This window comes from Canis aureus, chromosome 8 (assembly GCF_053574225.1).
Source record: "Canis aureus isolate CA01 chromosome 8, VMU_Caureus_v.1.0, whole genome shotgun sequence".
Lineage (NCBI taxonomy): Eukaryota > Metazoa > Chordata > Mammalia > Carnivora > Canidae > Canis > Canis aureus.
This window is the reverse complement of record NC_135618.1, coordinates 55,970,871-55,984,872: the sequence shown is the minus strand read 5'-3', so window position 1 is coordinate 55,984,872 and position 14,002 is coordinate 55,970,871. Positions and strand designations below refer to the sequence as shown.

Genomic DNA, 14,002 nt, shown 5'->3' with positions numbered 1-14,002 from the left:
CCCATCCTGCTGTCTTCCCTGCTTCAGCACCACATCTCCCACCTTCTTTGAATCCTGACTCAGGACCCATTTGATCCACACACTGCATCTACACCTGTGAGGATCCAAATCCTGACCATCCCCTGGCTCCCAGTCCCCGTTCTGGGCCTCAGGGGGACACCTCAGGTTCCAGGACACTCTGCTGGAGAAGAATGAGTAAGGGAATCCAACTTCCCAGTTTCTCCATCTGACCTTGCTTCATGGACATTTTGTTTTCTGCCCTTTGAAGAGCTGCAAGTGGCCACTGGCTTCAGCCCTGAGTCCTGAGAGCAACCTTCCTTCCCCTGAATTTGGGACCAAAAACCCTCTTTCCCACTCTCCATCTCAATTGGCTTCTGTGCCTTTTCTCATAGGTACGGGCTATAGAACTGTAATGTCTGTGCCCCTTATCAAAGCTATAGTTTGTGTCCTCTCCTCCAAAATTCACATATTAAAACCCTACCCCACAACGGTGATGGTGTAAGGAGATGGGGCCTTTGGGAGGCTATTAGGTCATAAGGGTGGAGCCCCTATGGGTAGGATTAATGCTCTCATAAAAGAGGTCCCAGAGGGCTCCCTCAGCTCCTCCTCCAAGGGAAGACACAGTGAGAAGAGAGCTGTCTAGGAACCAGGAAGGGGACTCCCACCAGGACATGACCAGGCTGGGGCTTTGATCTTGGACTCCCCAAGTTTACCACAGTCCCCACCATGCCCTACTGTCTGACACCAAGCTTTCCCCCCTCCTTGTTATCTGTCTGGTTTGTGACCCCTACACACTGAACCTTTGGAGGACAAGAAGCCTGTCCTGTGTCCCTCTGAAAGTTCCCTGATCCCCAGAGCCTCAGGCCTAGCAAATATTCCATCAAAAAGCAAACATTCTAAAATTGAGGCCTAAATGAAAATTATCCTCTATCTTGCTGGGCTGGATATGTCTTCAGAAACAGGAATACACTAATGGTTGCCTTTTTATGTCTTGTAATTTAGAGCCCTAGAACTCGGGGCTCAAAGAGAAAGCTAATAGACTGCACTTCTGAGCCAGGAGCCCTTTTCCAGACTGCCCTTTTCCAGCCTTTTTCCAGACTGCACCGGAGGGCAGCAGAGGCACCTCGGGAGCCAGTCTCCAGGGCTGCATTTTGAGTGATTAGTACCTGCCCTGGTTTGAACTAGAGACTCCTCTGCAACCCCCAGCCCTATGAGGAGCTCCTACAGGCACCCCAGTACCAAGCAGCAGAGGCGAGGCCTCAGTAGGCTTTGAGTCCCATAGATCCCTCCTGATCCTGAACTGGCCCTCCCAAAGACCAGAAGGAATATGTCCCAAGCTTTATTTATTACAAGGGGAAAGCTGATAATGACAATAATGGCCTGACAGTTGAATGCTATGACATGCCAGACACTGTTCCAAATGCATTCTCTCATTCAATCCTTAGAAGCTAAGAAGTGTTGTGATTCCCCCATTTTAGAGACGGGTAACCCAAGGCTCAGAGAGATAAAGTAACTTGCCTGCAGTCACCCAGCAAGAAACTGGCAGAGCCGGATTCAAATCTGAGCAGCCTGGCCCTGGGACCATACAAATGGAATAGGCTTCATTGCACAGAGGAGGCTCAGGTGTCTCGCCAAGACCCCCCCTGGCATGCTCCTCTCTACAGCTGGGGCTCCTTACCACTCACACCTGCAGCTCTACCTGCGGGGCTCATTCTCCAGCTGCAGGAGCAAGCAGAGGCTAGTTAAGCTGCAAGCGCTGACTAGTTAAGTCTCCTAAAAGCAGCCACCAGCTGGCAACAGAAGTTAAGCTGGTGGATAATACTGCAATTTCATGTGCCCCAATTGGGACCCCCACCCCTACCCCGAGGCACACATTCTACTCCCAGAGTTCTCTGGCGAGGTTAAACCCCAGCTGCCCACGGTGCTAACCTGCTTCATCATACACACCTTCCCAGGCCTCTCTGCCCCTTCATCAATGATGCTTCCTGGGACCACCTCCCAAAGAAACTCCCTGCACTTGAATCCTTATGGTATGTGGCTGGGGGAACTCAAACTAGGATAATGAGCAGCTAGCTATGGGATGTTGCTTAACTTCTCTGAGATTCAGTTTCCTCATCCATAAAAGAAAAATGGGGATGCTAATAGTATCTGCTATTCAGAGGCGCTGCAAGGGTTAAATACATTGATGTTTCCAGAGCACTTAAAATAATAAATGGCACAGAGGAAGCATTTTATTATGTAAGAAAATTCGAAGACTGTCCAAAAGCCCAATCCAAACCATCCAAGATGCAGTTTTCCCTTCGTTGACCTATAGACAAGCCTGTGGTCAGACAAAAGCCCCCCAGACCGAGCCAACTCTGACATTCTGAAACACACCACGGACAGTACTCACACCAAGCTCACCCTGCCATGAAATTCTATTACCCCAATGCCAGCAGCTCGATTTTACTGTCACTCAGAATTTCTCCACATAAGAGGCTTGAAAGTAATTTCTGAGTCATTCTGGGTGCTAATTGGTTATTGCACAGGGATTACATTTCTCACGTTCAAGGTCAACTGAAATTTCTCTGTGTGTCTGAGAACAATTTTCGGTCTGTTGGAAACATTTTTTTAATCAGCAACTATGGTACGGAGCAATTATAATTCAGGGATAAACAAGAGTTTGCAGGCTCTTGCTAGAAATAAACGGATGCATTTTGTTGCATGCAGATAAAACAGTCCTTTACTGAAGTAAAGGAAGCCAGTAACTGGCCCAGACAAAACGCTATGTTCACGCAGGAACTGTTTTCCGTGGCATCCTGAAATGTCATCCTAGCTGCCCTAGGATGGAAGAAAGCATTTTGCCAACTGAGACCCCATTTTATTTTTATTTTTAATTTTTTAAGATTTTATTTATTTATTCATGAGAGACACACAGAGAGGCAGAGACATGGGCAGAGGGAAAAGCAGGCTCCCTGTGGGGATCCTTTGGCAGGGCTTGATCCCTGGACCCCAGGATCACGCCCTGAGCCCAAGGCAGCCGCTCAACCACTGAGCCACCCAGGTGCCCTAAAGACTCCATTTTATATGAGAAAAGAGTGGCCTTGTTTTTTTTGTTATTTTTTTACCCACAACAGCATATTTTTAACACAGCAGCAAGTGGGCACAGTTTCATCAAAACCTTGAGGGAAAGGGGCGCCTGGGAGATTCAGTCAGTTAAGTGTCTGCCTTCCACTCAGGTCATGATCTTGGAGTCCTGGGATCAGCCCTACATCTGGCTCACTGCTCAGGGAGGACTCTACTTCTCCCTCTGCCCCTTCCTCTGCTATCTCTCTCTTTCTCTCTCTCAAACAAATAAATAAAATCTTTTTTTTTTATTTTTTTAAAGTTGAAGCAAAGAGATGGAAGGTATTCTCTGGAAGGACTAACCAACAGTGTCCAGTTCTTGGCTCTACTGCGTGGGATGTCCATTTACCAGCTCCTCTGGACTTGAGCCAGCTCTGCAGGAATAACCTTCACTTATCAAGTTCACTGGAGAATGACTGATAAGCCCAAGGCCAGTGTGTTTATCCCACTTATTTCCAGGAAGGGATATCCCCTGGGTCAGACCCATCACCACAGTCTAACTTTTGTGCAGGGTCCAACAAGGGTCAATGCTCAAGTGCTATTTCTGTCAAGTTGAGGGGGAGATGAACACAGATCTTGGGATAAATGCTAAAGCCCTTGCCATCGCCGGCACAGCCCTTCTACTGTGATGACCAGCTAGCTACTTCCTCAGCCTTATTTGCTCCCTTTCCTCTACCCACACTGGCCTTAAGTTTCACATGGTTGCTATATAACTCAGGGCCTTTACACAAGCTGTCCTCCCTGAATGGAATTTCCTTTTCCCCCTCTCTACTCAGTTAACTTGCACCATTGTTGCCTCAATCACACCCTCCCTGTCCTCTCTGTCCCTCCCCTTCATAATTCCCAGAGTAGCACAGACCTCTCTTTCACAGAACTTTACCTGGTCACGATTTTTTTTATGTGCCTGTGTGATTATTTGATGAATAACTATGACAATAATCTATTTCATTTTAGCTATTTTATGCATTTTTTTCGGAGTTAGCAGGCCGTCACTATTTATCTAGAATTGATGATTTCCCATCAGACTCAGTATATTGAGTTCGTACAAACAAAATAATGTGTTTTCCCTTATGTAACAACTTTAAAATCACTCAATACACATGTAATGAAAGAACTCAAACTCATCTTCCCTAAAACATTTTCTTTGTAAAACCAGGATGTGCCCTACACACCAGCTACTCTCACACAGCTGAAAATGGGATCTAGTAGTCCCACAGAAGGGAAAGGGCTTAGCTGAGGTAGAAGCAGAGCTAGATAGTAGCCCAAGGTTAGGGCCAAGGGTTCTTCATCTTCAGAAGATATACCCATCGGTATTTTATGAAGTCAGTAGCATCATCGATTCCATTTGTTCACAGTACAGCACTAACCCACCAATAGATCCAAATCCAGATTCTATCCTTGGCCTCAGTGACTCAGCCTCCATAATGGAGAACTCCCCTATCCACTTCTTTCTTTCACCGTTACTACCATCCCAGCCCAAGCTACCATCAAAAAGACCTAAGAAGTGAAGGAGAACTTTCAGGGAAAAGTGAGGACAAGGAGGCAGGAATGACTTCACAAAACAGGGTACATTTGGTTTGGGTTTTGTAGGATACCAAGGAGTTTTCTGGGAGACAGAATAACATTGCAAAGGCATGCGGTCATGAAAGGCCTTGATAGAAACCCCACCATAAGTGGGAAAAATGGCACAGAAGTAGACTCAACCAGTTCCCACTGACATAGAAAGAAAGACTTCTCACCTCGAATTTCTGCCGTAGTTCCTCATTGCCCTCACTTCCTTCCGGCGGCACAGGTACATTGAAGTACTCGCCTTCCTCCTGGCTCAGCAACTTAAACCTAAAGGGAGACAGGGAGATGAGATAAATTCTATGACTATACTTGATATTATTTTGCTGGTTAGGCTAAGGAGAGGAAGACTATAGACATCTGTATCTTAAAGAAATGTGTTGAGGGTTTTTTTTTTTTCTTTTGGGGGAGGTGTGCACATGTATGTTTGTAACCAGGTATACTACATAATTTTGTAACTATTTCACAGTTTTCAGAAAAAAAAATGAATGTTCTGGATGCATTTATAGGATGTAATGTGCTGGCCCTGGCTCCATCTCTCTCTCCATACACACAGCTTTTCTTAGTTCTATCATTCAATACTGTATGTGTTTACCTCCTTTTTGTCCACTAAGTGCTTTCTTATTTTGAAAGAATGCTATGAAGATCTCCCATGGTCGATGGATTCTTATCACATTCTCCCAGCATCCTGGCACTCACCAGCATTTGGATAACTATAGACTTGTCTCCATGATGTTGTTTTCTCTGCACACACCTTCCCAAAGTCTCCTGTATTAACCCCCTGAGAAATGGCATCCCTAAATGGGTAAGTACACCGCCCTGGAGTCCAACTCTGCCTGGGTCCAAATCTCACCTCTGCCCTTGCCTCCTTAAATCAGTAGATAAGCGAGCTAGGCTCTCTGGGCCTCAATTTTTCTCATCTATAAATTATAACAAGAGGGTTTTTTCAGGGGCACCTGGCTGGCTCAGTCAGTAGGGCATGTAACTCTTTTTTTTAAAAAAAGATTTTATTTATGTATTTGAGAAAGAAAGAGAAAGCATGAGCAGGGAGGTGGGGCAGAGGGAGAAGCAGGCTCCCCACTGAGCAGGGAGCCCAACGTGGGGCTCGATCCCAGGACCCTGAGATCATGACCTGAGCCAAAGGCAGACACTTAACCAACTAAGCCACCCAGGCACCCGAGCATGCAACTCTTAATCTCAGGGTCATGAGTTTGAGCCCCACATTAGGCATAGAGATTACTTTAAAAAAAAAAAGTCTTTTTCATAGGATTACTGTGAAGCTGAGATATGGTGATATGGTGACTCATGTAAAATGATAAGCACAGTGCCTGGCATTTAGTAAGTGATAAAAGAAATCATCAACATCATTATGCATATTGACATTATCCTCATAAACAATATGGCTTCAGTATGTTTTCAACCACAAAGATGTTTCCGTCTACTCAAAGGATAACACAAGAGTGAGAAACGAAAAAGGCATTCCAAAGACATCCGAGTCGCTAGAAGGAAAAAACATCCCGGAGCTCCTCACTCCCAAAGAAAGACCTTCTAACCCAAATCCACAGTTCTCAGAATGATTTTTTCCCTCCATTCACAAAACTTCCTCAGCAGCTTCTAAAAATAGGAGAGGTGATTCAAAACAGGGATTATTTGCGCCTCTCCGCCTCCACATTTAATATTCAATTGTCCTCTTCCCAATTTCCCAAAGAAATACAAAAATAAAAGAACATCTGTATTTTCATTGGCAATCAAGAAGGGTGCTATCCACACAGCAGGGACTTCTAGGAACTCCCACAAATTAAAGTAATAGTAAAAAACCATGGAGCTGTGGTTGGCCAGTGTTATATGCCTTTGTGGATTTTGCTAAATCTGGACATTATGATCCACTTCATGTTTTTCATTATATCAAGTCTCTTTTTTTAAATGGTATATTCACTTTAAAAAGGAAGCCAACAGGTTACAAGTAAAAAGTAACTGTAAAAACATAAACGGACGCAAATCAGAGTTACCCAAGACCAAGGAGATAGCATTGCTCACTGAAGGCTCTGAGACTACTGCCTGCCCCAGCAGCGGAAGTAGAAGAATGTTAAGGGTACAGCAACAGCTGCTAAGACTTTCTCTTTGTGGTAAACTGAAGATTTGAGGGAGCACTAGCCAAAGGATAGCTTGGCCTGAGTGCACTTCAGGATTATTAATGCCCCAGCCAGGTGCTATCTAAACCATGTATGGTCTAAGCCACTTTGGAAACAACAGATTAAGGGGAACTGACCAGCCTGACCAGTCAATGGGACCCCCAACAGAACCCCATGAACAACTCTGGGCCAGACCCCCAGGGACTAGATGATAATCACCAATTCTGATCCATATTCAGGAAGGATGGGGCATGTCATGGTGCCCTCACTATGTGTGCTGGAACCAGTATATGTCACTACTGCCTCTGAATTAGGTCTTGTGTCCGTTAGAAAAGAAACGCAAGGACTCCTTCCAACTTTGAGTTGCACAAAACCAATACGGGGAAAATCCCTCCAATAGGGCAGAAGGGCTGCCTGTTGGGCAGCTGTTTCCAGCTGTGGATCTCTCCAAAATAGCTACAGGGAACAGGATCCCTATTCTGACAAAGAAAATTTTCAAAAACTACAAAAGACTCCTTTTCCCCTTCATCTGATTTTGAAAAATTAAAACTGAGACACTCATCATTTCTGTGCTCGTTCATCTATAAGGATGGGCAGATGCAGAAAAATAACAGTATGTATGAAAAACTCAGTCAAATAAAGAGAAACAATGAGAAATCAGATAAGTACCTCCCATGAAATAGAACTACTGCCAAAAGACAGAAAATTCTGAAAAATACCTAGTTCATAGTTTCAATGAGATTCAAGAAGCTAATGCATCTTTGAAAAGGGAAGAATCTGAGATTAGAAAAGGCCACTTTCAGAAGAAACATGTAATTACTAAATTTAAAAATCCACTGGAGACAACAAACACTAGGTTGCATAATTCAGATAACAATTAGGGAATTAGAAGACAAACCTGAGAAATTTTTCTGGCAGTTGAATCTGATATTTATTATATCGATTAGAGTTGACCTGATGCTTTATATGCCATTAAGAAAAATGCATATTACCAAAATTAACATACAACACGAAAGGAGGGAATATCACAACATATACATCAGGAAAGTCATTATGATCTGTCTTATATAAAAAGTTCTTATAATTCAATAAGAAAATGGCAGGCAAAAAAAAATCAGGACATAGTCATTTATAAATACAAACAAATGGCAATATACTAATGAAAATATTCAACAATATATATATGATGCTGAAATTATGTAAATATGTATAATTAGTAACAAAACATGTATAATCTTAGCATTCTATCTTTGAAATTTACAATACCAGATGTTGACAAGTGTGGGTGAAATGAAAAGTATCACACAGCTCTGGTGAGAATGTAAATTGAAAAAGATTGCAGAACAGTTTGGCAAACACTGTAATAATACATATGTTCTCAAAGCCATCGATTCCAAGATTAGGAATTTCTTAGGAAATAATTAAAGCTATGCACAAAGGTTTTTGCTGCAAGTATATTTACTGTAGGATTATTTATATAGGTATTAGGCACTACACATCTTATAATAAGAATATGATTCTGTAAGTTGAGGCAGATCTATAGGGCTACATGAAAATGATGTTGCCCAAGATTACTGAATTATAAGGAAAAGTGTTCATATGCATTGTTAGATGAAAAATGCAGGCTGCTACACAGTATGCACAGTAAAATTTCATTTTTTGTTTCATATACACACTTGAGTGCACACACACATATACACATACACAATACATACACACAGAAGAAAACCTCTTAAGTAGTATCAATAGTGATATCCCTGGACAGTGGGATTCTGGATAATATTTTGTTTTCTTATTTATGTTTTTCTAATAATTATTCAATTAATGATAATCACTAACACTTACTGATTACTACTGACTTACACTATTTTAGTATCACAACAATTCTATGACATAAATACCACTATTATCTCCAAATGGAAAAAGGAGTCAGAGGCAAAGTAACTTGCCCAGGGGTACACATCTAGGAAATGGAGAAGCAGAGATTCCAATCCAGGAAGTCTGAATCCAAAGCCTTAGTTTTCTAGGGGGAGAGATGGAGCTTGTAATAAGACCAAAATGACATTACTAGTAATAACAAAAGAAAGCTTAAAGAAACATAATTTTAAAGTAACAATGATATAATAGTTATCTGTTTATAAGAAGAATGAAATGGGAAAATAAGAAACCCCTCAGAATCAGAAAAATCATGCTGGAAATGTGGCAATTATGGCCATAAATATTATAATATTTCCCTATGGAAAAAAAGAAAGACTTCTGAATCCTTCTGGATTCAGGTTGGCTTTTGGGTTTTTTTCAACTCAACAACACACTGGTTGTTATACCAAACCAAAGAACTCAGGTTAAACATGAGAAAATGGGCAGGATCCACGAGGAAAGAAGTATTTACCTCTCTGCAACCAAAGGAGACAAGTTGAAAGGTCAATCAGATGTCATCATTCCTTGGCTTCTCAACTTACTCTGGGCAGAAGACAATGTTCCTAAAAGGCTTGCATGGGATCTGCCACGCCCCCCTCATCCTGCCAGTCCTTGTTTCCCACTGCTACTTCCTTTGCAGATCCAGCTCCAGCCATACAGGTCAATTCCTTAACCCTCAAACCTGCAGGGACACTCTTGCCTCAGGGCCTTTGCACTTGCTGTTCTCACCATCTGGGACAATCTCTCCCTAGACTTCCACATATGTACTCCCTCACCTCCCTTCAGGTCTTTGCCATGTGTCACCTTTTCAGTGAGTCTTTTCCTGGGAATTGTTTTAAATAAATCAGAGTATCACCACCACAAACACCCCCAGCATTCCCTACCCTTGTTTTTTGTTCAATTTTCTCTATAACATTTATTTTTAATTTTTTTAAAGTAAGCTCCATGCCCAGTGTGGAGCCAATGCAGGGCTTGAACTCATGAAACTAAGATCAAGACTTGAGCTGAGATCAAGAGTCAGATGCTTAACTGACTGAGCCCCTCCAGGCACCCCTCTCTATAACATTTATCAGCCTCAAATGTTCTATTTTTTACTACTTGTTTTTGTTCATTTTAAAAGATTTTGTGTATTGTTCTCCATATAAAAAGAAATCTCTACAAACCCAAAGATTCAGCACACAGCTACCTGCTATGTATATTCACTGAAAAAATGCCAACAACAAGGCAAAAATCACAGGCAAAGAGTATTAACTGTGACAGACATAAGTCTGTGTTGATATAAGTCATTTTGGAAAATACGTCTTGAAAAGCTACGTAGTTGATAATGATGCCACATACAAACATGGCAAAAACCATCAGAGATGAAAGAAAATGTTCAAAAAAATGTTACTAGGAGACCCTTAGCAAGCACCATACATTTTGGTCAAATGAAACAAATTAAAAAAATAGGAAGGCATAAGAGATCTGGATATTATATTAAAATGGAATTAAGAAATATTGAAATGCATACCCTACAAGTAGTAAATGTAATCTTTTTATTGAAGTGTCCACAGAACACTTAGTAACACTGAACTAAACTAAACTGAAAAAAAAGAAAGAAAGAAAGAAAGAAAGAAAGAAAGAAAGAAAGAAAGAAGAAAAGAAAGAAAGAAAGAAAGAAAGAAAGAAAGAAAGAAAGAAAGAAAGAAAAGGAAAGAAAAGAAGAAAGAGAAGGAAAGAAAAGAGAAACGAAAAGAGTACAGGCCATATTCTCTGACTATAAAGTACTAACACTGTCATTTGACATTAATAATGAAAAATGAAACAAAAAGCTAACATCAATGGTTTCCAAAATGCCCAAATAAAGCCACACTTCAAAGGAAATTAAAAACACAATTGCAGAGCCTGAGCAAGGAATGCAACATATCACAGCTCGAAGGAAATCTTTATTCCCTCCGATGCTTGTTCTTTATTCTTGAAGAGCAGAGTCCGTTAAGAGAGGAAAAATAAATTAGCAAAATGTTAAACTGAAATTCACAGGCAACCACCCCACAAATGCACAATAAAGAAGAAAACTGAAACGGAATTGTTATACGTAAATCCCAGAGCTCATTCTTTGCAGAAAAATAAAGCACAGCAAAACAGATGAACCCCTGGAAAACAAGGGGAAGGAAAGGAGACAGCAGAAACAAATAAAATTAGAAACAAAGGAGTGGGTCTGATGACAGACGCAGGGCTGGTGGCAAAGTGGCAGATGAGGGGCCTGAGGCTGGCGTGCCACATCTGGGAGCTCTCACAGCTGCCTTCTGCCTTTCTGCCTTCTGCCTTTCTGCCAATTTTAACGCAACACAAGAGCTAGGAGAGCTCATCCCCTGCCAGATGGGGAAACTGAGTCTCAGAGATGGGATGTAACTCACCCAAGAGCCCACAGGGACAAGAATCCAAATTTCTAGAATTTGATGCATTTACAATCAAGACAGCATCATAGATATCTTGGCTCTGAATCTGAAGAGGGCTTTTATCTGAAAAATCCAAAGAGGGCTTTTATTTAGCAAAAGTTCCCTCCTATAATTTCATCAATTTCACAACTCTCCTAGGAGGCGGGTGGCGGATGCTGTAATTAGCCATAATGGAGTTGTAACCACTGAGAAGGCTGTAGTACAGAGAGGTAAAGTGATTCACCTGAAGTCACAAAGCTTCTATCCACATAGGAGAGCCAAGGTCAAAACCCACCCGTCTACCCTCTAAGCCACTGCCAACTCCTGTACCAGGAGGCAAAAAGGGATATGCATGTGCTTAGGCCCTAGCATCCTAAAGACCTGGACTCAGACTCAAGCACCATCACTTACAGGCTGTGTGTCCTTTTACACAGTGCTCGGCTACTCCTTTTTTTTTTTTTTTTTAAGATTTATTTATTTATTGAGAGAGAGAGAGAGAGAGAGAGAAAGGCAAAGACACAGGCAGAGGGAGAAGCAGGCTCCACGCAGGGAGCCCGATGTGGGACTTGATCCCAGAGACCCGGTCTCTGGGATCACACCCTGGACTGAAGGCGGCGCTGAGCCCCCTGGGCTGCCCAGTGCTCTGCTACTCTGATCCTAGGAACAACGCTCCATATAGAACTAGCAGGAGAACTGAAAGATGATGAAGTGTGCTTGTGGGGATATTACGGGCTTAGTCCTTAGCCCTCCCTGCACTCTGCTGTCTGCTTCCAGGGAGTAGATAGGGCAGGCACCAGCCCAGAAAGGAGTGGCACCTGTGGGAGAGAGCCCCGTCCATCTGGGCCTGAAGAACCACGAGAAGTGAGCAAAGATAGGGTAAAAGCAGAGGGGCTTTGCCCACCCAGCCTTCTCTGTCCTGCACAGAGACCTACATGGAGGGCCACACATCACAGCAGCAGACCAGGGAGGGATACAAGGAGAACTCAGACAGCCCTCCTTGCTCCCACACAGGAAACAGAAATGACGGCTCACACAAGTGGCCTGGGGTAGGTCAAAGAGGCAACAGGCCAGGCCCTGGGACTCTAGCAGGAAGCCAGAAATGATGCTCCAAAGCTGTGGAGGGGCATCCCACCTCAGCAGGCACGGGTTCAAGGACCAGGCAGGAGGATCCGCTGCTCTATAGCAGTGAAGCCCAGAAGGCATACCACAGGCTGGAGGGTCCCCTTCTCACCACCAGGAGGTCACAAAACTGTATAAGAAAGTCTGGATGCATTATAGAAAATAAAGAGGCTGTTACTGGGTATCAATGTGTGACTCTAGGACACCTGGAAAGTGATCAGCCCAGAGCCTGGCATCCAGTTAAGAGTCAATAAGTGGTAGCTATTGTTGCTGTAATTATTATTATTATGTTCTCTCTCCTGTCTCACGAAGACCCCCTGGGGATCATATATTCCTTGTCTTTAACCTCTTTACGCCTGACTTAAGGAGGAAGGAACACGCAATCTGCTGGTAGTGTTAATGGCAGCATGCAAAGTCAGATCATCCATATGTCAAGAAAAATTACCCAAGTTTTTATCATGAATGGATGTCATACTTTGTCAAATGCTTTTTTTTTAATCTATTGAGGTGATCATATGGTTTTTATCTTCTCTCTTGTCAATGTGATGCATCCTGCTGATTAATTTGAGAATACTGAACCACCCTTGCTTCTCCAGGATAAAGCCCACTCGATTGTGGTGAATGGTTTTTTTAATGTATTGTTGGATTTGGTTTGCTAGTATTTTGTTGAGAAGCTTTGCGCCTATGTGACACTTGGGAAAATGCCAAGAAGATGGCAGTGTGACCTCTTACCATCAAGCGATAACATTTTCTAATTAGTTATTTCCTTCCCCACTACTACTTGTTAAAATTACTATAACTTAGTACTGTTACTTATAATCCACAATCCAGGAAGGCCCAGACGGCTTCCCAGCTCTGCAAAGACAAAAGCTAACTTTTAGATAGTCTTCTAGTCGGGGACTCCTGGCTGGCTTCATCAAGCATGCAACTCTTGATCTCTGGGTTGTGAGTTCAAACATCAGGTTGGCTGTAGAGATCACTTAAAAATAAAAATCTTAAAAAAAAAAAAAAAAGTTGTTCCAGTCTGGTAGACTGCTTCCAAGGCTGTGATTTCATTGCCCTGTTTAGCAGTCAATTTTACCTCTAACTTAGCAAAGTGACTTCACATTCCTATGTCTCTTGACATACCAACATCAGCTTGTCAAACCTTCAGAATCAGCCAGTCATGTACCTGGTTTCCCCATTCATGAGCTGAGCTAAGGAAAACTGTGACAAATGCTCATTACCTATTTTTTGAGAATTCTGTTGTTAACCATTTGTGATCTGTGCTTCAACACATCTTATTACTACTGCTATTTTTTTAAAGATTTTTATTTATTCATTTGACAGAGAGAGAGAGAGAGCACACCCAGGGGGAGTGGAAGAGAGAGAGGAAGAAGCAGGATCCCCACTGAACAGGGAGCCTGACATGGGGCTTGATCCCAGGACCCTGGGATCATGACCTGTCCCGAAGGCAGATGCTTAACAGACTGCCAGGTGCCCAACTACTACAAAATTTTTCTTTTTAGATTTTATTTATTTATTCATGAGAGACACATAGAGAGAGGCAGAGACATAGGCTGAGGGAGAAGCAAGCTCCCCACAGGGAGCCCAATGCAGCACTGATCCCAGGACCCCAAGGTCACGACCCAAGCCAAACGCAGCCGCTCAACTACTGAGCCACCAGGTGCCCCCCACTACTACTATTTTTATATGCACTTGGCTTCCAATCTCCTTCACATCTGTTATTGATCAGTTATTGATGTC

General features: G+C 42.7%; 1 protein-coding gene across 2 annotated transcripts in view; it reads right to left on the bottom strand.

Annotated features, from left to right (window-relative positions):
• The window catches only part of PRKCB (protein kinase C beta), a 325,998-nt gene that overhangs the window by 93,837 nt on the left and 218,159 nt on the right, over nucleotides 1-14,002 (bottom strand). For both annotated transcript variants that reach the window (XM_077907036.1, XM_077907037.1), the window contains exon 8: nucleotides 4,845-4,941. In XM_077907036.1, coding sequence (XP_077763162.1) covers nucleotides 4,845-4,941 — 97 coding nt within the window. The remainder of the gene's footprint in view (nucleotides 1-4,844; nucleotides 4,942-14,002) is intronic.